This window comes from Colias philodice, chromosome 8 (assembly GCF_061535455.1).
Source record: "Colias philodice isolate Cphi_HAF_F1 chromosome 8, ilColPhil1 Martin Lab GWU primary, whole genome shotgun sequence".
Taxonomy (NCBI): Eukaryota; Metazoa; Arthropoda; class Insecta; order Lepidoptera; family Pieridae; genus Colias; species Colias philodice.
This window is the reverse complement of record NC_143093.1, coordinates 1,184,333-1,211,591: the sequence shown is the minus strand read 5'-3', so window position 1 is coordinate 1,211,591 and position 27,259 is coordinate 1,184,333. Positions and strand designations below refer to the sequence as shown.

The following is a 27,259-nucleotide window of genomic DNA, read 5'->3' as shown; positions in this document are numbered from 1 at the left end:
TCTTATAAATCTAATTATATATCTAAATTATAAAACGTAACAAACATACAAACATGCACTCACATATAAAACTTTATATTTGCAATAAACATTATGGGTATCAAATTTATTATATCATTTACAGAAAGTCATCATAAGAAGCAAGAAGGCTACAAAAAATTTAATAGCTGATAAATCGCAAAAATACCTTACCGTGTATCATTTGCATTATTTGTAGGTTAAATAATATATCTAACTACAAAATCAAATTATGTTTTATATTACATCATGTTTATTTAGAAAATCTCATTGATATAGAGCAAGAATTAAAAACATGGCATACTTCAGATCATGATTTACATACTTCACATCATAACAACAAAATTATTTTCCGATAACGAACATTCAATTCCGCATGATACCATACAATAAGTATTAAAATAAATAACGATATATCATTTGTATACTAAATAAAAACAGCCCACAATGAGCCAAAACAATAGAATTACCATGATTTGCCATCTCGAACATATCTAATGAATACACCTTTTTTCAAATCGGTTAGAGATAGCGCACTCTCGCCATTGTCTGAATAACAATGCAAGATATTTTCTATTGTAATTAATTTAACCCATTGAGAAAATTGTATACAATCTCTTCATAGTTTATTATTGTTTTATTGGCGGAACTGTGTGAATTTTTCAATTTTATGTAAATCTGAGGTCTGTACGAAAATAAATAATAAGTAATGATAACTGGATGATAATGTGTAGGAGGTAAAAATCATTTATAATATCAGTCTGATAATATCATCGAGCATTCTGTTGACAGTAACGGTCCATTAGTTTTTGACATTAAGTACATTAATAACATCAAAAAAGACATTGCTTTTTAAAACACTATAATTAGTCATATAGGTACAATAAAGATAAACAACGATCAATTATAATAAGCATTTACACAATCAGTGTCAAATGTCAATCCACGTTACTTCTCCTACAAAAAAATCATACATTCCGTTAAAAATATGCTGATATCCCAAATCATAAAACCTGTATGGATACAGATCAATACTATCGTAATCAAAGCAATAATCATGTGAACTACACTTTCCCTCGGTTTCACACACATATTCCCACTATTGTTCAGTTACCATTCATTTGCACGCATTTTTGCTGTGACATATTATGTAGAAATCAACCTGGAAATCGTCGATCGATATAAGAAATATCGTACAATGTTCTCATAGATTTGGTATTGGGTATTATGTAGTTTTTAATCACTTATGCAATACTGCGATTGTTACTTAGTCGAACAATAACTAGTGCATTGGGGGAGTTTCGAATGTGGAGTAATTACGGAAAAATGTGACACTTCAGAGTAGGTATCGTTTTTTGTTAGTATCGTGAAGGTATCATATGATCGTAAAGGTCAGTATATTACTTACTCCGTGGTAGAGGTGTACATGCAAAATTTCAGTCAAATCGCTTCAAATGTTTTTGCGAAAAAGCAACGACAATCATAAATGTAATATTAACGTTTTCCTGGTTTTGAGTTGGTAAATACACAGTAAAAACATGGAGTTCGACTTTGTACACAATCATTAAAATATAAATTATAATATCATTTATAACATCATTATTCAACCCATTCACTATTTTTAGCATAATTACCAACGAAGATTATGGCATCATAATATTACTCATTATATGTGGAGTAATAATTTATTATTCAATAATGAAAGTAGGTACATAATATAAAGTACAGTTTTCATCAATCTTGGACACATAGATAGACAAGGATAGAGATAAAAATAATTCTATATATAATATGATGACTATTGAAGATTTCTATATTTTTAGTGTTGCAAGCCCCTCTTATAGCATAGTAATATGAGGGGCTTGTAACCGTTTTGTAAGTTTAAAGTTTTTTCTAAATGACACGCCAATCTAGGGCAGACATGGTCCTTTTTTTAAACATAAACATGTTGATTTTCTTGTCAGTTTTCCTTTGGGGGTTTGATATGGTTGACAGTGGTCAACATCCAAGTGGTTGACTCCAACAACCAAAAGATGATTTCACTTTTAAACTATATGTCTAGCGTTTATAAGAATCATATTCAAATTAGCCAACAGAGGGTTATTATGTAGCTTATTCTATTAATCTCAATACAAGTAAAAGCGATATTGCGTCGTAAAGTGAAAATAGTTAATCAATCATAACGATGTCCTCAGCGCATGCGCATCACGTATTCACGTACTGTTATGACATATTGAGTAAGCTCAACTATGCGCTGTTTTGTATAGAGATGTAATGGGAGTTTTTGTGGGCTGTGGAAATGGTTTCTGTAATTCACTTTTTATAGGATGTTAGAGTACTGTTTTTAAAGAGGATTGTACATATAAGGATAGGAAAGATATTTTCTATTATCTATCGCTTATTAGGTATGTGCTAAATGCTTATAATAATGTCGAAGTTTTTATTCTTCATACGCTGTTTTCCTTGAGTATTGGTGATTTTGTCCACATGCGCGGATAAATTGACAAAACTATTTTTTATCCTTCAAGCTTTCCTTTTCAATTTTAAGGTCTGAGGTCCTTACCACTGCTCCAAACCTATAAAATATAATGTATTTAAGTCTCGTTTGATCATTTTCATTGTACTTCCAATAAATAACTAATACCTTTTTTTCAGTCACTAAAAATATAAATAATTGATTTATCGATAAACCCACTGTACCACAAGCCTATTAAATATAATAGTGAAAGTGTCGTTACGCTAATTACCCACATCCGATTACGTTTTGCTCACACATCATTTATTTTAATGATTTTTTGATTTAATCTCTTCCTCCTTTGCGCCATATGAGTATGGAAGAACTTATAGATAACGGTTAATATTTTTTACAGTCTGGTTCTTTTTAACCGACTACGATGAAAATATAGTTTGTAGCCATGTAACATGGCATAATATGCTATGTGAATTCATATAAGCTCAAACACAAACATTTATTTATTCAATTAGACTTCTTTTAGAAGCAGTTTCGAATCGTCATTACATATTTTTAACATTTACCACCGATTCGGAAAGCAGTATCTATGGAGAAGTACCGGCAAGAAACTGCTACATAACATTATTGTAATATAATTTTTCACTCTCACTTTACCAATTCAGCTAAATTTTTAACATTTTTGTTCGCCACACGGAAGGTTCTTATGGAATATGGAGAGAAACACGAAAAAGGGTAATTCAGCAGAGAAACGTCTGCTGGGGCAGCTAGTAATAAATAGTAGATAGTAAAATTACAATTTTTTTACTCTATAACGTCGATGAAACTATACTAATCATCTTATTTAATGAGTAGCGAATACCTGCTGGCTGCTGCATAATTTAACACAAAAAAAATCAATTTTTTGCCCTAAATGTATCCATCACATTTTCAGAACATTTCTGACACTTAAATAACTGCGTCCAAAGAAAAATATGCCAATGCTCTCGAATTGAGCATATCTAGAAAGTGGTTTGTTAAATTAGGCATGGATACATTTGGGCATGCACTGTGCACATGCTAAACATGTATATGATCGTAATTTACCTTTCATTGTAATTACCTATACCAAAATAGGAGGCTATAAGACGTCATTACTCAGCTAAAGAAAGCTTGACGTAGAATGATAATATTTTCTATGTTGTTTGAGACTAGATGCCGATTGCCGAAAAAATAATTAATATATTCTGCCATTAGAAAGTCTATTAGTTATTTGGTAAAGATACAGCTTTGTAATCGCGGAATAATTTTTAAATCGATCGAGTACATAGGTTTTGTGTTTTATCGTAAGAAAAACAAAATCTAAATTTTTTTCCTGTTAAATATCTAGGAAGCATATTATTGAGAGTGTGGCCGCGCAGTAAGAGTCCAAAGTATTTTCCTTTAATACTACTACTATGGATTAAAAAAATAAAAACTTTCGCTATACTAATATAATGGTGTACTTATCACACGACAAACGAACATGTTTTGCAACTTTAAAAACTAGTAGTTACGGAAATCCTCTGAGCCTAGTAAAAGTTATGGACAAAAAAGTTTTCTACTGTCTCTTTAAATCAATAAATTTCCTGTCATATTGACATGCTTTCCTGTACCTACCTACTTCGTCATACAATACCACAGAACTATATAGATATACTAGCGGTCCGCCCCGGCTTCGCCCGTGGTACATATGAAAAATAGATGTTGGCCGATTCTCAGACTTACCCGATATGCACAGAAAATTTCATGAGAATCGGTCCACCCGTTTCGGAGGAGTATGCAGACTAACATTGTGACACGAGAATTTTATATATAAGAGATAGTTCTGTGTACAATACCACTAAGTACTTAATAAAATATATAAAGGACTTTCCATAATAATTCATATTGTATTATTGAGTTGGTAATGGTAATAACTCTAAACTAAAAATTTGATGAAATAAATTATATTTTAAAGACTTCAAATCCTCATATAGTTGTTAACAAGCTACGCTGATAAAGGATAATGCAGAAAAAAATATGGTGACAATAGACGATACAAGTCAATAACTGCGTTAAAAACAACCGACTTCAAACTTGCACTTGCAACATTTACAAATACAGACAAAAATGCTCATAAAATAAAAACTACTGGGCCTATCCGAATAAAATTTTTATGGGACCAATTCGACACCATCCCGCATCGAACAAAAAAGAATCACGTAAATCGGTTCAGAAACCACGGAGTAATCGGTGTACATACATAAAAAAAAAAAAAAAACATACCGGCCGAATTGATAACCTCCTCCTTTTTTTTGAAGTCGGTTAAAAATCTTATAGCCCACATTAGGTCCTACCATATCTAAAATATATATTAGTACTAGCGGCCCGCCCCGGCTTCGCCCGTGGTACATATGAAAAATAGATGTTGGCCGATTCTCAGACTTACCCGATATGCACAGAAAATTTCATGAGAATCGGTCCACCCGTTTCGGAGGAGTATGCAGACTAACATTGTGACACGAGAATTTTATATATAAGACTAGCGGTCCGCTCCGGCTTCGCCCGTGGTACATATGAAAAATAGATGTTGGCCGATTCTCAGACTTACCCGATATGCACAGAAAATTTCATGAGAATCGGTCCACCCGTTTCGGAGGAGTATGCAGACTAACATTGTGACACGAGAATTTTATATATAAGAAGAAGATATAATATATTTGAGATAGCAACAACATTGTATAAATAACTTATTCATATAATGAGCCGTGAAAGCTCGAACGAAAATCTAGACGGAATAAACACTAAGAGAAAAGTACTTAAGATGTATACTCTCTCATCATTGATGTGATAGCAGGGCTGTACATTGTACAACCTTGATAGATTATTAATAATAAAAATAATTAAATTATGTTTTTTCCAGAATAACGCACGTGAAAATCAAATGTAGACTATTTTCGAATTATTATAATACGATACCACACGGTTCATGGGATTTAGCCTTAGGATTTAGCCTACCCGCAAGTTGATAGGTATCCGAAACACTTTATACTATGACAAAGAAAAAGAAGAAAACGTAACATACAAACATAGTTTTAAAACATTGAAGTATACATATATTCTGTACTATATATTTCATTCGAATAACTATTGCTTCTTTTTTTCACATGAATTAAGCAAAAAACAATATGCCCGTTTTTACATCAAAATCTATTCAGAGAGCAAAAATAATTTGGAAAATCCAAAAGTGCACGCCTTATAATTTTTTTTAATAAATATTTATTAATTATTATTTTTGTTTATTTAATAACAATTAAACCACATCGAATCAGACCCTGAAAAATGAAAGGGTTCTATTCCTGAGCATACTCAAGAGTAAGAGAAAAAAAAAGACTCGATTAGTAAAGTATTTCGGTCGCTATCGTGTTAACAAGAAAAAGGATCCGCACATACAGACACACGGACGTCCAAGACAGAACTTTTTTAAACTGTTTTTTAACTAGTTTAAATAACAAAAATGACATCAAAAATATCATGAACGTTAAAAATAGTGTTTTTTCTTAATATGTGTGTGTATGTATTATCTTACAAGTGCAATGTATGATACATAAAGACATTTTAAGTTTGAAAAATCAGATGTTTTGTGCGAAGTGACAGTAGTACCCACCTCAACGCTTCGCTTATGAGGCGTGCAATTTATCAACCAGCTAATATTTACTTCTATATCAGGTTTTCCACAATACTAAAGTGAAAGGTTCACATTACACAAGACACCTGTGTGAGGAATCATCAAGAAAATATTTTTAACACGTTCACTGCGGCACCTAAAATGCCAAACTTACCGTTGTTGCGGCATGTCTTCAATACTTCACATCGGCAAGTTCACCACTGTGCGTCATGAGCCATTTTTATCACATCGCACCTACTGACTTTGAAGGTTAATAATTTCATGAAATTTCAAGATATTTCAAAAAAATTTTTTTCGGATATATATAGTCTTGTATCTACCGCATAAATAGCTTTTAGTTTGACTCAATAGTTTAAAAGATATGAGGGAAAATGTAAACTCCTGATTTTGTGAAAAATTATTTGCCATCCCGCACTGCGTTGATACGGCATGTTTACAGTAATAGCGATGGGAAACACTGTAAAATAAAACATCGATATCGATATAAATCAATTTTGTATATTTCAGTCTGTTTGTTAACAGATAACGAGATCGTCGATACAAAAAAAAAACACATATAAAACAAGGTACTTGATAGAGTACTATCAGGAAATTGTTCAGTAACTTTTGTTTTAATTTGTTCAGTAACTTTTGTTTCAATTTTTTATACATTTTCACAACTGTCATCACATTTTTGCATTTATGCTACGAAATAAAAGAAAGTAAAAAAGCTAAAGCCTCTAAGGTATCATTGTCATTTAAAAATTTGATAACGACGCATGCGGTCCTGGTACATCACTATGCGAGATTGACACGCGGCGCGCTCGCAGTACAGTGCGGCATGAGGTGCTTGTCCATGGCAAAATATTTGACATGCCGCACACAAAAGAAACGGTTTCTTTTCTATGCGTGTGTCCAATATTTTGCCATACGATTTTTAAACGAAATTGAGTCCTACTTCAAACTGTGATCACAAAAATATATTTGTTTCTTTTCTAGTCATTGATTAACATATAAAAAACCTCGCCGCACCACGGTGAAAACTGCGATTTTGGGCGCCGCACTGTGGTGTAGTCGCTGATGGCCCGATACTGGACATGCCGCAGTGAACGTGTTAATAACTGTACCACAGGACAGTAGTGCTAAGAATTTATTGGCGATTTTCCTTTCCCTTATAAGTCATTAAAACAACGTTTAAAGATTATTGCAATCTTTATAGAAATAAGAAAAGACAACATGATATAATATTATGTATGGTATACATTAAATTACATTTTTGTTTAATTTATTTATTTGGACGTATCTAAACAAAAAACATCACAATAGGTTCAGCAGTTTTTACTTTCAACGTGCGATAAAAAAAAATATAAATTATAGTGTATTGTGTGATGATAAAACCAATTTATTGAATACAAAGAACATAATTGAATATTGATTGAATGTGCTTTTTTGAAGAAAATATTGGCTTTATATTTAGAGAGAAAATAGTATTCCAATGTTTGCAAGAGCGATGAATGTAATAATTTAAAGTTTTGAGAATCATTGAAAAGTCTGCCAGTGTAGTATTTTGTAAACATAGATACTATTTACCTATATATTAAATATTACTTAGAATGTATATAAGTTTTGCTTCATTTCTACTTATTGCAACCTTTCATAAACCTCTCTAATCGTAAAAACGATGACCAAAGCGTTATAGTACTTCTGATGAGTATAATGAAATTATTATTATGTAAGTTATCATTTATATGTTTATTAGAAGTTTTGATTGTTATTAATTTTTGGCTGAAATGATGTTTTTTTTCCTTATTTATTTTTTTCTTTCTTTCACACAGTCGAAGATATAAATATGTTGACGACAACTGGCGATTTATTCATTCACTTTCGCTCGAAACGAATTTTTGAATAATTATATAGCCATCAGCGCTGGGTCAGTAACCTTAAGCGTTTTTTAAATACATTAGTAAAATAACTACGTATATTATTACGTATAGTATATTATTAGATACCCAGAACCATAATTTATATAATTTAAATAGCGTGTAAATTGATGTAGCGTAAAAAAGAGTTTTCGAATTCTTCTTAATTCACTTGATTATTATTCTTCTATCTTTACATTGTTTTTAACAAATTTTGTAATTAACCTATTTCCATATTTAAAAAAATTTTATTTGTCGTTACACGTTGTTTTTATAACGAATTGTTTATTTACATTTTTTATGTATTTTACCGTTTGTGTACTCGCAAAATATGCTTATATGTAAACATTTAAGTAACTATCTTTTTCATATAAGCATATTTTATTACTGTCTCTTCTTCAATTCGATTCAATAAATAAAAATTCGAAAGTTTATACGTAGGTGGATGCAACTTTGTGAATGTTTATTGCTCCTTCACACAAAAATTATTGCTGATTTGGTTGAAATATTGTATGCAGATTACAATATGACATGAAATAACTTTTTAGCAGGGTAAAAAAAGTATGAGTAAAGCTGGTTGCTGAAACTAAATAAGACTTTTTATGATAACGCATATTTTACCTTTTTATTGCGTAACTTTAATACTAATACAAATTTTGCACCGCAATCAATAGATTCGAAGTTTAGTCAACAAGCATCATGGTATGTTTTGCGTTATATACTACATTTTTTGGTTTCGTGAACATTGTATATATATTCTTAAATACCTAATTTAAAGAATTCAAATATTGAAGTGTTAAAGAACTTTAATTAAACACACGCACCTTTTGTATATGTTAAAAATGCAGAAAGCTAACCCGACGAGCTTTCAAAAGACGAGTTTTCACCACGCGACGGATTTTATATAATCGGCTTTCAAAATATAACCATATTATACGTTTATATGTATGTTTATATGAAATAAATCTTTCAATGTGTCAATGCCCTTAAGGTCCCTGAATTAAACATTGCTAATTTTATTCAGATGTTATTTTTACGATGTGATTTAATGCTTTGGTTGTGTTTGTTATTTTTAATTTACTTTTAAATTATTATACGGGAAGACAATTAATTTAAAGATCGTACTTTTTATAATTTATCACATATTTGACACCAGCAGTGCCTGGAAAAATATTGTCATTTGTCATTTCTTTTTCATCATTTATTATCTATGCTAAAATATATAGATAAGTACTATAATACACTTATTTATACAACAAATAGAATAAATTATTTCTAGATAATTCGAGACAAAACTCCCGTGTTCACGCGAACTGAGTTGACTTTCAATTTTATGTCTAGGAAATGCGTGTGCGCAGTGCGCACGCAAACAGCACATTGCACAGACTATCAGCTGATTGTTATAAGGTTATTGAACTTTATATAGTCAAATATTATGAAATTTTTTTATATTTCAGTATATTATATAATATATTGAACTGTATACCTACCTATACCTTAAATATTATTATAAAATAAAAATCTTATATTGCAGTGAATATAAAAACATGAAAGGCAAACAATACGGCGGCCTTATAGCTAGGTAGCCATCTCTACCAGGCAACTCTTAAAGTAGGTATGTCTTAATATTATCGCATATTTTATACTTTCTTATTTAACAGATTTATCGTGATTACACTAAGTTTAAAAATCGTACATAAGTATTTGAAATTTGAATATTTAGCATAAACCTTGTAAATAATATTCCGATATTAAAAAAACAAATAATAATATTATAAGGTTGTAAACATATGTATATGTATGAATAGCATATACAACAGATAATTTAATAGGTACTTTACTAGTAGTTACTATAGAAAGAGAAATAAGCCCTGTCGGTAATTCTGAACAGTTTCTCTCGTATAAGGTATACCTATAATCGGATATCCGTTCCATAGGATTATAAGTGAAAGTTTACCGGAATTTATCCACATACAAGATTGAGCCTCATTAATATCTCCTATTGCACGCCTCATAAGCGAAGCGTTGAGGTGGGTACTACTGTCACTTCGCGCAAGACATCTGATTTTTCAAACTTAAAATGTCTTTATGTATCATACATTGCACTTGTAAGATAATACATACACACACATATAAAGAAAAAACACTATTTTTAACGTTCATGATATTTTTGATGTCATTTTTGTTATTTAAACTAGTTAAAAAACAGTTTAAAAAAGTTCTGTCTTGGACGTCCGTGTGTCTGTATGTGCGGATCCTTTTTCTTGTTAACACGATAGCGACCGAAATACTTTACTAATCGAGTCTTTTTTTTTCTCTTACGCTTGAGTATGCTCAGGAATAGAACCCTTTCATTTTTCAGGGTCTGATTCGATGTGGTTTAATTGTTATTAAATAAACAAAAATAATAATTAATAAATATTTATTAAAAAAAAATTATGAGGCGTGCACTTTTGGATTTTCCAAATTATTTAGTTATCTTGTCAGTACCGAGATTCTATGAAACCTTTTAGCAAATAATTGTACATAATATACAGTTATATGTATAACGCGAAGGATTTATTCCGTTTAATTTGATCATGAAAGTGTTGAACGATGTACTTTTGCCATCGCAAATTGTTTGTTTGTCGACAAAATTAGAAAGTATTGAATCGTCTAAAAAACAACGTAGTTGCAACTCATCGAGATAGTATGTACTACGTACTAGAGAGGCGATCGCTACTACACTCTCTTTAACACGAGCTAGAGGCAAGAATCACAAGTCTCTTTAGTCTGTGCCGGACTGTGCCCCCCGCTTGCCGCGTCAACACGTGTTATTGCTCTGTTCAAAATGCCTTCGTGTGTGCTAAGATATTGTTTTAACAGTTCCCATAATACAAACAAAGCCCGAGGAGTGACTTTTCACCAGTAAGTTTCCTTATTATGAGTAAGTCATGCATTTTACTAATATTGTTATCATTTTGCGAAAAATCACCACGCGTTCTGCGTTTCGCGCCATTTTTCATAGACTAACAGCACAGACGTGACACTATCGATGAGTCTGTTAAAAAAATGTAACTGGATTTTTTAACTATGAATATACATTATACAATATATGTATACTAGGAAAGATTACCGTGGTGTAGTACCTAAATATTTATACTTTTACCCGACTACGCAAAGTAAAACGGTAGGTTATATTAAGTAATATTTATTTATTTACCTATTTTTATTTATTAAAAAAAGGTTCATCAACAGTTGTTCCAATAGGATTTATAAATTATTATGCACAACAATTACAAATAAACACAACATTCACAGAAACTAATACAGTAAAAGTTCCTTAATCGCGCTTCCTTTATTCGCGTTTTCACTATTCGCGGATTAAAAAAATGCGACCCAATTTCTATATTCGCGACTAAAAATTTTTTTTATTCGCGGATTTAATAAGTACATACATAATAATAAAATTATTCCAATAGGTATCTTACCCAATATCCTTGTCAAATGGACTAATAAGAAAGTAAAATAGATTTTATTACAAGTTTGCCTAAAGTACATAATATTATGTTCTTAAATGATATCGCCGAGGCCTTTGACACAAGCCGCCTTTGTCGCAAGCCGCCTCTGCGGCGATTGATGTTTTTGAGAATGTAAATAAACAGAATGGAAGCAACCTTATAACTCAATAAATAAAGTATATTTTTAAATGTAGTTCCGTTTATAGTAAAAGCCGCTTTGCGTATTTATTGTTTCGTCTTTCACATTAGTTACAAAAATTGTGATCGAGTAAGGGGGCGTCCATAAATTACGTGAGGTGTTTTTTTTAATTTTCTGCCCCTCCCTCCCCCCCTGGTGAGATGTCGTGAGATTTTATTCAACCCCTCCCCCAGCCTCGAATCTCACGTGAGATTTTTCAAAATGTGAGTTTCTTATACGTAAACGCCATTAACATTGAATCATCGTATCCATTTAATTAGGGCTATTATAAACCAATACTCCAAAATTCGATTACATCATGAAGCAAAAACTGATAAAACTATTGATTACTACACAAAACGACAAAAGCTTACTAAATTGATATTATTTAAAGGAAATTAAAATACATAGTTTAATATAAAATCCTCTTTTTATTAATTCCCTAGTATCAGTACCACCAGATAGTACCGAGTAAACAGATTGCACAATGTGTCGCATCTGCACGCATTGCTTAATCTTTGAACTTGAAGCCACGCCTCGCTCGTTCCACACGTACCCCACCACATCGGCCGCGCGCAATGTTTTTGTTTGGAATAACCTCTCTAGTAGTACATATATCTCGATGTTGCAACTATACTTCGAAGTTATTTACTAGAAATTTCTCACTATGTGTATTGATTATATCAATTACTAGCTGTGCCACGCGGTTTTACCCGCACTCCTATTAGTTTTAACGTGATGATGTAATATCGTCCTCGATAAATGGGCTATCTAACACCGAAAGAAGTTTTCAAATCGGACCAGTAGTTCCTGATATTAGCGCAGTCAAATAAAAAAATCAAATAAACAAACTCATCAGCTTTATAATATTAGTGTAGACTTTTCAATTATGTATTTAGTCAAGACGAAACCATCAGATTGAACAATACGAAACCATGGCGTCACCGAATTTTCGCGGTTACAAAATAAAAAATATTATAACTATTACAGCACTTGGCTATTGCTTACGTAAAACAATAAAATCTATGTTTTATGGTGGATAGTCAGTGACCCGCGGATTTACTTCAGTATTTGTACATAAGGTACTAGTGTTGTATTGCGTTGCTATTGTTTTGTAAAATTTCCTGGTAACTTGTTAAATGTGATGGTTTAAAATATGTAATGTGTAGTTATTAGCTAGTCATAACTAGCTTTTCGCCTGTTGCTTTGCTCACAGAACTAAATTAAGTATTTTCTTAAGAATATCGCTCTCAATATGTTCAATATGCCTTCTCAAGTTATCAACCATTATAATTTTTGTAATTTTTCGAGGTTTATTCTGTCTCTATGAAAATATACATTGAGATAAATTTACGGTAAGTATATTTGCTTTAAAGACATACGTTATAAACGTGTTTCGCTTTCAACCATTCATTGAAACCATTATTCCAATTTAAAATTCAGAATCATAGATATCATATTTACTATTTAGGTACGATTTGGTTGGTAAACTATGTAACCTTTAGAAGAACCGTAACATGAGCTATATTCGATTGAGGATAGGGCGTGGTTCGAACACTCTTCATGTCAGATGCTAGGGATGCCACAAAAATAAGACAATAAAAATAAAGTCAATAAATTTCACTTAACTTGTTATTGCTGCATTCAAAGCTGCCATTTTACTACATAAAACATAAAGCTCAATTATCGTCTATAAATGTTGTAAAGAGATAGGTAATAAGTTTATATGGAGTTTCTTGCCGGTTCTTCTCCGTAGATAATGCTTTCCGAATCGGTGGTAAATTTTAAAATATGTAATGACGTTTCAAAAGTGCTTCTATAAGAAGTCTAATTGAATGAATAAATGTTTGAGTTTGAGTTTGAGTTTATATAAAATAATAAGGTACACATTATTTTAACCATAAAATTATAAAATACAATTTCACAATGTTATATTTTATTTTTATTATTAGAGAAATAAAAATTCATTGTTATAGGTACGAAGTAGAGTACCTACTATACAATTACTTGTCAGTTAATATTTTTCTTTATTAGAAATCGTATTTAAATTCTTTATCATATTTTGATAAAGCAATCAAATCAAAAAATTAAAAAATATTAAAATCCATACTAATATTATAAATGCGAAAGTAACTCGGTCTGTCTGTCTGTTACTCAATCACGCCTAAACTACTGAACCAATTTTCATGAAATTTGGTATGGAGATATTTTGATACCCGAGAAAGGACATAGGCTACTTTTTATCCCGGGAAAATGACGCGATCCCGGAAATCCCACGGGAACGGGAACTATGAGGGGTTTTTACTTTTTCTTTGACTACGCGAGCGAAGCCGCGGGCGGAAACCTAGTTCTATATAATTTTATCCTATCGTAAATTTTTATTTTGACAGCCCTATGGTGTGATTGAAACCGCAAGAAAATCCAACATTTAATGAGCAAGCCATCTCTTGCAATCCACAGATACAAAATAAACACTGAACCAATAATTTCACAAGTCGAATCTCTGACTGTGACGGATTTTTTTCGTTTTGTAACCGCATCTATTTAAAAATTGTACGTGATCGAAAAACAAAACTTAAAACGTAAAAAGAGGAAAATTACACTCGGAAACGATTTCGATAGTTTATCATTCTAGCTGTAGATGATATACCTGAAGTTAACAGTAGGTATTATTATGTTTAATCTATGATCAACAATGGAATAAAGTATCTAGGAAATAGGAATATTAAATGGGAAAACTTTCTTAAGAAAATATCTATAAAGCAAATAAATGTATGTCTACAAAATATATGAAACAAAACAATTAATCTACAATATATTCAATAAGTATAACATTTTCGAATATTCTGTTAATAAAATAAAATATCATCCCCATTTGTTGACAGAGAGTAAAACTTAATTAACATAAATCACATCACCGCAATCGCTATAAACACGACAAAAAATATTCAATGAAAATGTCACCTCAGAACATCCATTCAAAGTAAATTAATTAGTTCCACAAATTGCAATGGAATTAATAGGCATAAGCTTGATGCTGATATTTGCAACGTTTACGAAATGGTTGTGTGGAAGTGGCAGTATTTTAGTGCTTGTCACATTTCCCGCCAACGCAGTATCGCGCGCGCATCATGGCGTCTTCACGTACGAAAGCGCGCGAAAACTCTATTTACTTTTAACTCTAGTCAATGAAGACTGATCGACTATGACTATGAATTGACTGACTAATATTATGTGACTGTGGTGTTTTTGACTGATTATGACTATTATTTGACCGTTTGACATTGTGACAGTGACTTGACTTGACTGGATTTTTGACTGGACCTACGATAACTAAGGTCAGTATTTTATTTCATATTCATAACTTATTCTATAAGTATTTATTTTTTTGTATTATAACAAAATTTACTAACATTGTATCTTTAAAAAGGCAACTAAAAGCTTTTAAATAATAATCGTAAAATCTTCTTCTAATTTTTAATTGAAAAATCAAGTAAAAATGTTCTCATAGTCAATCTAGTTTTAACAAAATATTACACTATTATGAAGGACTTTAAAATCGAAAAAGTATACTACACTAAATACGAACGTACGTATTCTAATTTCCAAGAATAATAATTAAATAATAAAAATAAAAACGAAACATCGCAACAATTTTCAATTAAATTTTAATACGGACGAAAATCATTTTCTTATTTTTTACAAGTGAAAATAACAGATCCTTAATCAAATTGAATGAAATTTCGAGTTTAAGTAGATAAAAATGATATGATGTTACTGAAGATTTTGTAAAGATATTCTTTGAGTATAATTTAATGAAAACTATGCTCAGTAGTTCGTAAGTAATAAACAATCACTACATAGTATAAAACAAAGTCGCTTTCCCTGTCCCAATGTCCCTATGTCCCTATGTCCCTTTGTACGCTTAAATCTTTGAAACTACGCAACGGATTTTGATGCGGTTTTTTTTAATAGATAGAGTGATTCAAGAGGAAGGTTTATATGCATAAAAACATCCATTAAATAGTGGAGAAGTACTGTTATTTTTGAGGTTTCTAATGTGATGTCGTAAAAAATTACATTTCATTGCAAACGCAGGCTGAACCCTACGAGTTTTATCAAAATAATGTACTAAGTATTATACACATTGAAAAGGTCTACAGAAAAGTCCGCGATGGTATATGTCTATCTCTTATGGATAACCCACAATAACTTTTTTTTGTCATTTACTTTTTACGACTAATAATGGCTAATTTTCGATGCGATTTTAACCAATACAGCATTAATCCTTAACCAATTAAATACCTTGAATACATTGTTCATTTAATATAGATCTATATGGCCCTTTACACCGTATGATTTAAGTGAATATTTTCGAAGATATTACAGATTTAAAAATTGCGGGACGTAGCGTTTGCGGTGGTACCGGCCGGCCGCCCGGCTATATATTTTATACCCGTGCGAAGCCGGAGCGGGCCGCTATGTTTTTATATACAACGTTCACAGTTTTTCTGTAGTGTATTTAGTATCAGCATTGCACCCGTGCGAAGCCGGGGCGGGTCGCTAGTTATGTATAAGTTTATCCGAGGGCCATCAAAACTACTAGACCGTTACACAGTTAATTTTTAATTTTCGTCTCGACTGACAATTTACAGGTTTTTTTCGTACCTACTAATCGTACTTATTTTTAATTAAAACGCTTTCCTTTTTCGTGATTTATTGTGGTCTCCATTTTTTTTTCTCTCTTTTAAAACCATAATTTATGTAATCGATTCTGTAATAGTTCTTTAGATATAAATAAAATGAACTAGGTATCACTAGTAAAGCCTTAAAGGTTATCAAAACTTTTGAAAATCATTGAACAAACTATTTTTTATAAAAAAACTTTTATTAGTTACGAATATTTAACAAGGTTTATAATTAATATAAATGTTGTATTGTATAACTGTTAACATATTTACATAAAATAAATTTGAAGCTCAAAGTCAAGTTTCAAACAAAGTTCAAACAAAACAAATGTTTAACATAATAACATTGTTGTGTTGTTTGTTTAAATAATTAATCGTTTTTATTAAGAGCTGTATATTTTATCAAATATTTTGTCTGTATGCGTGTTTGTTAATTGTGACTTTAAAGTCATGATGTCATGAAAATTAAAATCGGTCTGCAATTGATGGAGATCTCGGTTAACAATAAACATAGAATAAATATGTACAGGAGAACCAATAAATAATTATTAATAAATAAATAAATAACGTACTAAACAATTAAAGATCTTGCAAAATTAGTGTCCTTACTGTAATAGCTATTGTTATTAAAATGAAACTTTTATTACATCGTCTCAAACTTTTTGGTCTGTGTAGCGCATGTCGCGTGACGGTCGGCTGCCGAGTAGATATAAACTATAAAGCAGTGTTCGGAATGTTTCACTTTTACCGTGGTTTCATAAAACCACACAACATTCTTGTTTTTTTAATTGTATATCTTAGATTGAACAAATTCGCAAACTTTTCTTCCGTAAAAATAATCTCATAAAAAAGCAAGAGTCACCCACAACAATATTTGCGAATTAAAACGTAATCTCAAATATAAACACAACGCAACGTGGTTAGAATCTAATCATGTGCACACACGACTCAACGAAAGTTTCACTTTCACATAGGTCAAACGGGCAGCTATAGTGGCTATTGATTATTATGAAGCCGCTAAAACCTGCCAATTAACATAACTAGCTGTGTTTGATTGTTAGATAAGTCCAGAGAAATTTTGTAGAGGCGTAACTTGTGCTGTAAAATGGTTGAAGAATGTGTATAAATATAAAAAAATAAGAAAGTTACACAAATGATGCTGTAGATTTGAAAGTGTATCGATGTCTATAATTAATATATTTTTGGTCGTATGTTACTATAAAGATTTCGCGTAAATTTTTGTATGACAATAATATTATGTAGAGTTAATCGCTTCATATTTCAAAAATTGTTTTAATTCGTATTTCTTTTCCTGTTTGAGAGATTTGAGATTTGATTTACGAAACGTTTTTAAAAAAGTTTATCTAAATTGTCTGTTTATTCTTATTTTTACAGACAAACACCGTAATTGGGTATGAATTTATTGAGTATTTTTTTTATACTTATAAGAATTTTAAAGAATTAATAAGTAAATGAAAACAAAATCGCAATTTCGAAAAAAATAAAATTAAAACCCAAACTCAATGCAAAAAGTACTTACGAACATTCACAACTTACAGCATTAGCTTTAATAATAATCAATCTACCACACAATCTACACATTCATCGGCATTTACAAAAAGAATACATAATATTGACAATATGTCATGTAAAAGAAATTGAAAGTCATGCGCTTTCTTCATTCAGCATTCACGTCATGTTGCGTAACTCATAATAATATTACAGTTAGCAATAAAACATTGCGTAATTAGAAAAGTTGTAAAAAATCATACGTCTCTATGCTAATTATGAAATGGTTACCTACGTCACGCAAGAGATCTTACATATTGCGGCTATGTTTGATTATTTACTGATAGATTTTTAATTATAAGAACATGAGCCTTTTCTCTCTTGGATATAATTATACATATATTATATGTATGTGTATGTGTAAGTATGTGACTATTCCGACTGCTCAAAAAATTATCATTGATGTATTTCAAGGATTTTATTTTTTTTATTTTCGCCGATAGGTGTATCTTTTGCCGGCAAGGTCTTTTGTTAAATAGGGACTGACGCCTTTCTTTCCAAAGATGAAATACGTAAAACCTGATTCTTTTTTATGATTAGATCAGGGTATCTTCAAATCATTAAAGTAAACTTTCCCTCGTTTTTGTTTATAATTAATTTTAAGATAATCATAATTTCTACTATCTTTAATAGAAAAGATTCATAAAACTTTTACTTTTCGCTTGACTAAAAGCGAAAGAAATTGTAAAAGAAAAAAATATATTTTTTTTTTTGTAACTGTCACATGTATATGTAGTGTAATAGGTAATTGACTGTGTATCTTTTCTTACAGTGGAGATGCACTCGAGAGCCGTACAGAGGAGGGAAAGTTTCCCAAAGCGAGTGCGCTGCGGGAGTCACCTCTATTGGACCAGTGCCCTCTGCGCGCCCCTCCCAAGTGCCCTCCAGCTTCTAAAAGGTTGGTTTTCTCTTTATATTCTTATATTAGTTTATCTCTCTATGCTGAATTTAAACAGCGGGATGCTTTGGTCGTTAAAATAAATTAGATTTTCGAATAAATAAAATGTACATTCGTATTTCATATATTTTTAATTCCATAACAATAAATTATTACAATTTTACAGATACCGCACACACGATGGCACATGCAACAACCTGAACCACCTCAGATGGGGGTCCACCATGACCCCAGTACAGCGTTTCCTCTCCCCAGTCTACTCTGACGGCATACAAGCTCCCCGCCGTTCCATATTCGGTTCCCTCCTCCCTTCCGCTAGAGAAATCAGCGCGTCAATCCATGAAGACCAAAATGTAGAAAACCCTGGTATCACCCATTTGCTGATGCAGTGGGGACAGTTTTTAGACCACGATATCGTGTCGTCGTCCCAGTCGCGAGGGTTCAATGGATCTGTGCCACGCTGCTGCAAGGATGGTGGAAGGGATTTCATCCCTAAAGAGTTTTTGGTAAGAACATTAATGATTTTAGATGTTACTTTCATAAGTCTGTTTTTGTTCCAATTATCAATTAACTTATCGTCTACGATTTTTTTCAAAATTGTGTTTATTTAAGTAAGAACCTATTTTGTTCCTGTGGTATTAACTCATATTCGATAATGATTCAATTTTTACTCGTATTAAACTTTATCGTGTTTGTAAATTTTATATTTACCTACCCTTTCATTATTTTTAAAACTACTACTAGACACAATCATTCAAAAACTCGGTAATTCCGCAGCATCCGGAATGTATGCCAATCGCAGTACCACTATCAGACCCTTTCTACGGTCCGCGCGGCGTCAGGTGTCTGGACTTCATTAGGTCTTCACCAGCGCCACTAGAAGACTGCAGGATCGGCTGGAGAGAACAAATTAACCAAGTGTCTGCGTATATTGATGGCTCTCCATTGTATGCCAGTTCTGCAAGGCAGTCTGATAAACTTCGCCTGTTTAGGAATGGTAAATGAAATCATGAACGCGTTTATCGTATAAATTTTAAGTGACGAATTTCATGTGCTAAGTGCCAAATTGATAATAAAGAAAAAATATTAAAAATAGGCCCCAGATGTGAACCTTAGGGAACACCCAAAGAAACTACAAAATTAATTCGTAATAACTTAAAAATCTCTACATGAGAAACTGTCTAACGCCTAAATAATTCGCAAACTATAGGAGCACTACTTCAAGAATGTCAACCTCTGACAACTTTTTAAGTAGCAGGAAATGATCCACCTTATCAAATGCCTTACTAAAATCTATCCATCTATTTCTTTATCTATATCATTTATATTATACCAATCAACAGTTTAATTTACCAAATCAGTTAAGGTACACATGGAAACCATCCTGTTCAAATTAAGCGACCCTTAAGTGGTATAAATTAATAAATAAACATTTCAGGACAATTTTCACACACGGCACGATCTAATTCCATACGAAGCTTTCGCTTGTGTTATGGAAACCAGAAGGCTGATAAACATACATACATATTTTATTATAATTAACACCCCGACACGGAGCAAACATCTATGTTCATCATACCAATATTTGCCCCGGGTGGGAATCGAACCCACGACCTCAGGTCCAACTGGTCCGTCAAATATCAAGCAATGGATAGATCAAAGACTCGAAATATAATATTGTAAATGTGTTGTGGCAAATATTTCAACCTCTCTTCATACATCAACCACAATCAACTAATGATCCAATGACAGGCATGCTCCAATACGGTCGCGTCCAACAGCGCCGGCCCCTCCTCCCCCCGCAGCAGGAGGACGCGCTGTGCCGCGGGGGCGCGCTCTCCCCCTCGTGCTTCCGCTCGGGCGACGCGCGAGTCAACGAGCAGCCCGGCCTTGTGGCTGCGCATATTGTGTGGCTGAGGACGCATAACCGGTATGTTGATAGATGCAAATGGTCACTGACATGAGTCAGGTCAGTCATGACTTAATAGATGCCAGTAAGACAGTGCGCGCACGAGCAACTTTGTCTCCGCAACTATTTTGTCTCTCCCACCCATGGGCTAGTATGAAAGTGCGCGCACGTAGCGACGCAACTCCCCATACAAATTGATGGGAGAGACAAAATAGTTGCGGAGACAAAGTTGCTCATGCGCGCTCGCTCTTACAAACATCGTGTGTCTGCGTGTGTAATTAACAAAATATGGTCACTCATTTATTCAGTCGTCACTTAATAGTCAGAACTGATAGGTATGTTCTGGTATGTCAGGTAGAACTTAATTGTCACTGAATTAACTATCAACTAGTATCATGTGTACACAAAATACATTTTCATGAAATTACAGAATATTGTAGTTACTATTTTATTCAATCCCAAATATTCTCATTTACCAAAACATTTTTTTCAGAATGGCAACAGAGCTGGCCCATCTAAACCCGCACTGGAGTGATGAGAAGATCTATCAAGAAACTCGCAAAATCGTTGGCGCTATGATACAGCACATTACTTACAGAGAGTTCCTGCCTATTATACTAGGTAATTTGTTGTGCTGAAACTAATTTTACTAACAGCTGATGGTATCAAAAAGACTATAAATTCTATTTAAAAAATGTAAAAATAATTCCACAACAACCTATTTTAATGAAAACAAAAAAATAATATTTCTCACTTTTATTGACAAAATATTTCGCGATCAATCCATACTAATATTATAAAGCTGAAGAGTTTGTTTGTTTGAATGGGAACTACTGGTCCGATTTGAAAAATTATTACGGTGTTAGATAGCCGATTTATCGAGGAAGGCTTTAGGCTATATACACGTATAATCAAGCTAAGACCAACAGGAGCGGAGTACTGCGGGTATAAATATTTCTCGCTTTTCTCAACTAAATCTTTCGTTCAATTATAGTCTAAGCCTACATATTTTTGATCAATAATTTATAGCACACAACAATCGGATATCTATTTGTATCTATATATCTGATATCATGTAATGATGTCTGTTACGTTGTAAGTTAATTATGACAAACATTTTGTTTCTTTTATATCTGTTATTATGTAGTCTGTTTTGTCAGTTGCCCTAAGATCTGATTTTTCAATCCTCGGTTAAAACTTATTCGTCGAAATTGCCCGTATTAGACAGTTTACAGGTGACATTGTAATATTATCGTGTAATACTTTATTGGACGGGTAAGTTTTAACCAAGGATTAAAAAATCGGCCCCTAACATAAAACACCCCCAGGATCAGAAGTGATGCAGCTATTCGAGCTAGAGCCAGCCCGCACAGGCTACTGGCTCGGCTACAGCGCCCGCACGAGCTCCGCACCGGCCAGCGCCTTCGCGTCCGCAGCGTTCCGCTTCGGGCACAGCCTGGTGCAGCGCTCGCTCGTGCGGTACGACCGGACCCACCGCCCCGTGCCTAACAGTGAGTCTACTAATATTATAAACTAGCTTTCCGCTCGCGACTTCACCCACGTTGAAAAGAAAAACCCGCATAGTTCACGGGAACTCGGAACGGTCCGGGATAAAACCTATCCTATGTGTAAATCCAAGTTACCCTCTATCACAGACTAATAATATACTACGTAATATACTACTAATAATATACTAATAATAATAAGTAATATACTACTATATATAATGTGATTTTAAATAGTGTCCTTATTAGACTGATTGATTGAAGAATTTGTCTTAAAAAAACATACACACGAGCTATCCGATCGATTGTCTCTGCTTGGATAGGGATAATAATTTTCAAAACAAAAATAAATAAAAATTCTACTAGGGCGAGTAGCTATTCTCAAAGCATCAAGAATAATACTTGCTTAGAATGTCATATTGAAAATTAGCAGCAACTAATAAAGCAATCATCCTATTACAGATGTAACCCTCCACAACGAGCCCACAAACCCGTCGAATATCTGGAGTATGGGCGCAGTAGACCGGCTTCTTTTAGGAATGATCAACCAACCGATACAGAAAAGGGATGAATTCATCACTGAAGAGCTCACAAATCACCTTTTCCAAACTCCCCATTTTGACTTCGGTATGGACTTAGCCGCTATTAATATTCAAAGAGGACGTGATCATGGCGTCCCTCCTTATACCTCCTGGAGGGAACCTTGTGGCCTCAGTACTATAGATGGATTCGAAGATCTATTACGAGTAATGCCAGCCAGGGTTGTCAGGAAACTAAAAGCTCTGTACAAGTAAGTTTATAATGTTTGAATATTAAAATAGGGACAGAGTGCATATTTTAATAATGTTTAACATTTCAGACACGTCGATGACATAGATCTCTTCACTGGCGGGATGGCAGAACGACCTGTTATTGGTGGTTTAGTTGGACCGACTTTCGCTTGTATTATTGCACAGCAATTCTCTAATCTGCGTAAAGGAGATAGATTCTGGTACGCCATTTTTGAAGAAATTGACTTTGTTATCTGATTAGTCACTTATATTTACATGGGTTCTAATTTTTAGGTACGAAAATGGAGGATTCGACTCATCATTCACACCAGCACAATTACAACAAATTAGACGAATCTCGTTAGCTCAAATCCTTTGCCGCACGCTTGACACGGTAGACAGCGTTCAACCCTTTGTTTTCCTTTCCCCTGATAACCCTGACAATGGAAGAATATCCTGTAATAACGGTCTACTAAACAACTTTGACCTTTCTCCTTGGATAGAAATAAACTCCAGCTCAAATAATGAAGTTAAGAAATCTGACGAAATATCCACAAAAACCAAGAAAACAAAACCAACAACAACGACAGAAAGACCCACGACCACAACTAAAAGACTCAAACCAAGCCATAGTAATTTAGTGCCTAAAAAGCCAAATGCTGTCTTGACTGAGGAAAAGCTTGCAAAGCTTAATTCCAATATGAATTTGACTGATGATTTAGAAAACGTAACTGAATCTAATTCAAACATAAACTTATTGGTCATTGACGATAAACTTGACTTTAAAAACAAAAGTAAACGACTAGATGACGGAGACATACAGACTCGACGAAACCCGATAAAACAATACGGTGACTACGATGACGTACATAGCGCACAGTCGGTTATTGTAAATAACTTGCCACATACAAGACCACATAACCGACCGTACCTATCTGTGACTGAAAACATTGACAAATATACTTACCTAATTAACTATGTACCAAGACCGACTCAATCTTGGCGACAGACGACTAGACGCAATTATGACAGGGATGTAGTTAAAGTGACATATCAGAATTACGAAGACACATATAAACGACCTAACAGACCATACTACAACAGAGATGACTTAGATAATGACTTTGAATCAAGAAGTGACGAACCTAGAAAACCTGAAATACACTCCTCAGCTAGATCCAACGATGACGTACTTACGACCAGACTGACAGAACGACCATATGATAAAGTGACTGACAAAACTACTAACGTTGACGCAACGACTGAAAACTTATACAAACTACTGACTTTTGGATACTTAGGTTCTTATAAAGGTGACTTGACTGACAGAATCACGAGAAAAGACTCAAAAGACGACAACATAAGCAAGGACTTTACGACTGACGCAAAAAAAGAAAGCGCTGACACAAACAATGGAAAACTATCGACGTTTTTCCTTTACGAGACTGTGACTAGACCATTTAACTCCCAACGACTGACTAACGACGAAGTGACTACGAATACAAAAACAAAATACTTTTACGTTAACAATGTTTTAAAGAAATACCCAGATGACGAACCCAAACATGATGACGCACAGAATACTGACAATCTTCGCAAAAAAGAGGACATAGAAGAGCGATCCGTTCCAGACAAAATGGCAGCTTTAGAAGAGCCAAAGTCTGAAAAACCACGACTTAGGGGTAAAAAACCTGGAAACTCTGCGAAGACACCGTCCGTCACTTTTCAAATAATTCCTAGCGAAAACAGGTAAATTTTTCACCATTTTCTTAATAGTAGGGGAGCCCAGGATGCTAAATGTGGATTTACTCGAGCGTCACGGGAACCTATTAGAATTGGTAGATTAGACCATAGCGAGAAAAAAAGGTCCTATAATGTTTTCACTTTTAGCGGTGGGGAAGGGTTTTTTGATTTTTTTTAATTTAAATAAGAAAAAAATTGGCTTGGAAATACTCAAGCGCGTTAGATATTGATATTTTGCATGCTCCAGGACGTCACTGAAAAAAAGTATACGTTAATCTGACGATTTAAGTGTGCGATTTAATCGCTATGAAGAAAGGGTAAAAAATTAAAGTAATATTATTCGAGCGCGTCAGATTAATATATGGGGGGGTTAATTACAATATAAGAAGTCCCCATTTCGCTAATCTGACGATTCGAGCTCAACCTTAGGGAATTATGGATTATTCAAATTTTCCAGCGGGGCCCCTGAGCGCACCCACCAACCATAACTGCTCATATTGACTAGAGGTACTAATGAATAGCTAAGGTACCGTCCCTTATAGTAATCTGACGCGCTCGAGTAAATCCCAAAATCCCCTCTTGGCCTCCCCTACTATAATGTACAATCTTACGACCTCGTAGTTAATTGCAATCTTCAATTGTGTTATTATTGCAAAGTGACGAAAAACTATTTGCATGTTGATGAGTTATTGTTATCTTGAACAATGAAGTCAAACAATATAATATTATGTATGTATATTGTGTACCATTATTGGAAGGCTTCCTTATATCAATTCAATAGTTCACATATTCATTATTGAATTTTAGATTTATAACTTTCTATAATTGAAGTACATGTCTGTTTGTAATGTTTATAACTAGAGGAGCATTTCAAAAATTGCAATTAATCCTATAAAATAATATTCTTTAATACCCATCGGAATTTGCCGTAATATTTTGTTGTTTCTTCTATATCTCTCATATTTTTTCTTTATTATTTATTTTGTTCTAGCCCTTCCCGATGGGCAGTTTACGACGAGAAAGAAGACCTCACAGACACGCCGCCTCCGAGCATGCCCTCTATCAAAATAGACCCCCACGCGCTTAGAGAACTGCCTAGACCCATACACTTTACATCAAAACGACGCTTTGGAGGAAAATAATATCATACAATTTAAATAATTCAATTTATAAATGAAATACTCAGGATTCTATTGTGGATGTGAAATTTATAGGAAAAATGTTGTGTAAATTGTGACGAATGTCGATGTTATTGCAAGACTGTTAATGTCGACTCTAAAACAGACTGAACTGACTATTTGAGATATGACTTATGACTAACAGCCGACTTAACTAATGACTGGCAACTGATCTGCTGTGACTATATTGACTAAATTATTTGACGAAATAAAATGACTTGACTATGTTGACTAAAATGTTTGACGAAATAAAATGACATGACCGATTGACATGACGTATTATTTATTGTTTTTCTCGTCAGAAAAAAAATAATACTTATAAAAAAATAATACTTCCTATTGAGGAAATAACTAATATCTATCCAAACATAAACAACAGCTGAACTTAATAATTCAGACTATAGAAAGTAAATTATTATCACCCGACTAATTTTAACGTACGATGCAACTATTCCTCAATAAACTGACTGACTGAATTCCTTTGATAAGCACAAGATTTGACTTTTTGACTTCGACTACGAAAAAGAAAACTAGAATACAAAGACTAAGAGCTATTACGCACTGTCGACCAGTCGCTGGCGACTCAGTCGCCGGCGACTGTGACTTACTATAGTTTAAATAGGGGCTTGCGCACTTGGTCGTCAGTCGTCCAGGCGACTCGGCGACTCGCCGCGTTGTGGCGACGCACAGGCGACTGGCGGTCGCCGGTGACCAATAGAAGCACGGCTTCAAATGGGAGCGTTCGCACTGCAAGCAACTGTCGTAGCGACTTTTGTAGGGACCGGATTCAGCACGAATGTACTTAGAATACTGTCGCTCGGCTTGGTTTCCTGCCCCTAGTTTCTCTATTTTGGTCGCCGAGAGACTGAGTCGCCGGCGACTGGTCGACAGTGCGTAATAGCTCTAATGACTGACTTCGATCTGAGGTACCTTATTTATAACTTTAGTTACTGAGATGAACTCAGTTCACTTATTTACCATGACTCGACTCATGACTAAACTCACGATCTCATACATTTGACTAATTTTTACTTACCTAACATTACGTAACATTTGATGCTAACCAGACTAAAATGACTTATAACTTAATGACTATGACTAACATTTCGTATCAATGGATTGACACGATGACCCTATGACTTAGTCCGAACTTTCTTGACGAATTCTCAACTGACCTGACTATGGGTTCGATACCCATTAGAAAATAAGATTACTCGATTTAACACAGGGCAGAAACCTAATCACTA

At 33.4% G+C, this 27,259-nt stretch overlaps 2 protein-coding genes across 2 annotated transcripts in view; both read left to right on the top strand.

Moving 5' to 3' along the window:
* LOC149486285 (uncharacterized) overlaps positions 1 to 18,995 on the top strand; it is a 30,039-nt gene extending 11,044 nt beyond the window's left edge. Inside the window, exon 4 of the mRNA XM_089697870.1 lies at positions 18,782 to 18,995. Within this exon, the coding sequence (XP_089553996.1) occupies positions 18,782 to 18,995 (214 nt within the window). The remainder of the gene's footprint in view (positions 1 to 18,781) is intronic.
* Positions 14,850 to 26,282, top strand: LOC149486284 (immunomodulatory peroxidase-like). The gene is made up of 11 exons (XM_089697690.1): positions 14,850 to 15,090; positions 18,782 to 18,907; positions 19,074 to 19,413; positions 19,685 to 19,904; positions 20,660 to 20,837; positions 21,310 to 21,437; positions 22,145 to 22,327; positions 22,784 to 23,111; positions 23,181 to 23,312; positions 23,386 to 24,840; positions 25,826 to 26,282. Exons 3-11 carry the CDS (start codon positions 19,132 to 19,134, stop codon positions 25,974 to 25,976), a joined length of 3,057 nt encoding a protein of 1,018 aa, XP_089553816.1. The 5' UTR covers positions 14,850 to 15,090; positions 18,782 to 18,907; positions 19,074 to 19,131; the 3' UTR covers positions 25,977 to 26,282.
* The last annotated feature ends 977 nt before the right edge of the window (positions 26,283 to 27,259 follow it).

Excerpts from the sequence above, each read along its gene's own strand:
- LOC149486284 (XM_089697690.1), top strand. The coding sequence starts at position 19,132 with ATGACCCCAGTACAGCGTTTCCTCTCCCCAGTCTACTCTGACGGCATA. Across the intron at positions 23,313-23,385 it reads CGTAAAGGAGATAGATTCTG|GTACGAAAATGGAGGATTCG; the intron begins GTACGCCATTTT and ends TCTAATTTTTAG. Across the intron at positions 24,841-25,825 it reads ATAATTCCTAGCGAAAACAG|CCCTTCCCGATGGGCAGTTT; the intron begins GTAAATTTTTCA and ends ATTTTGTTCTAG.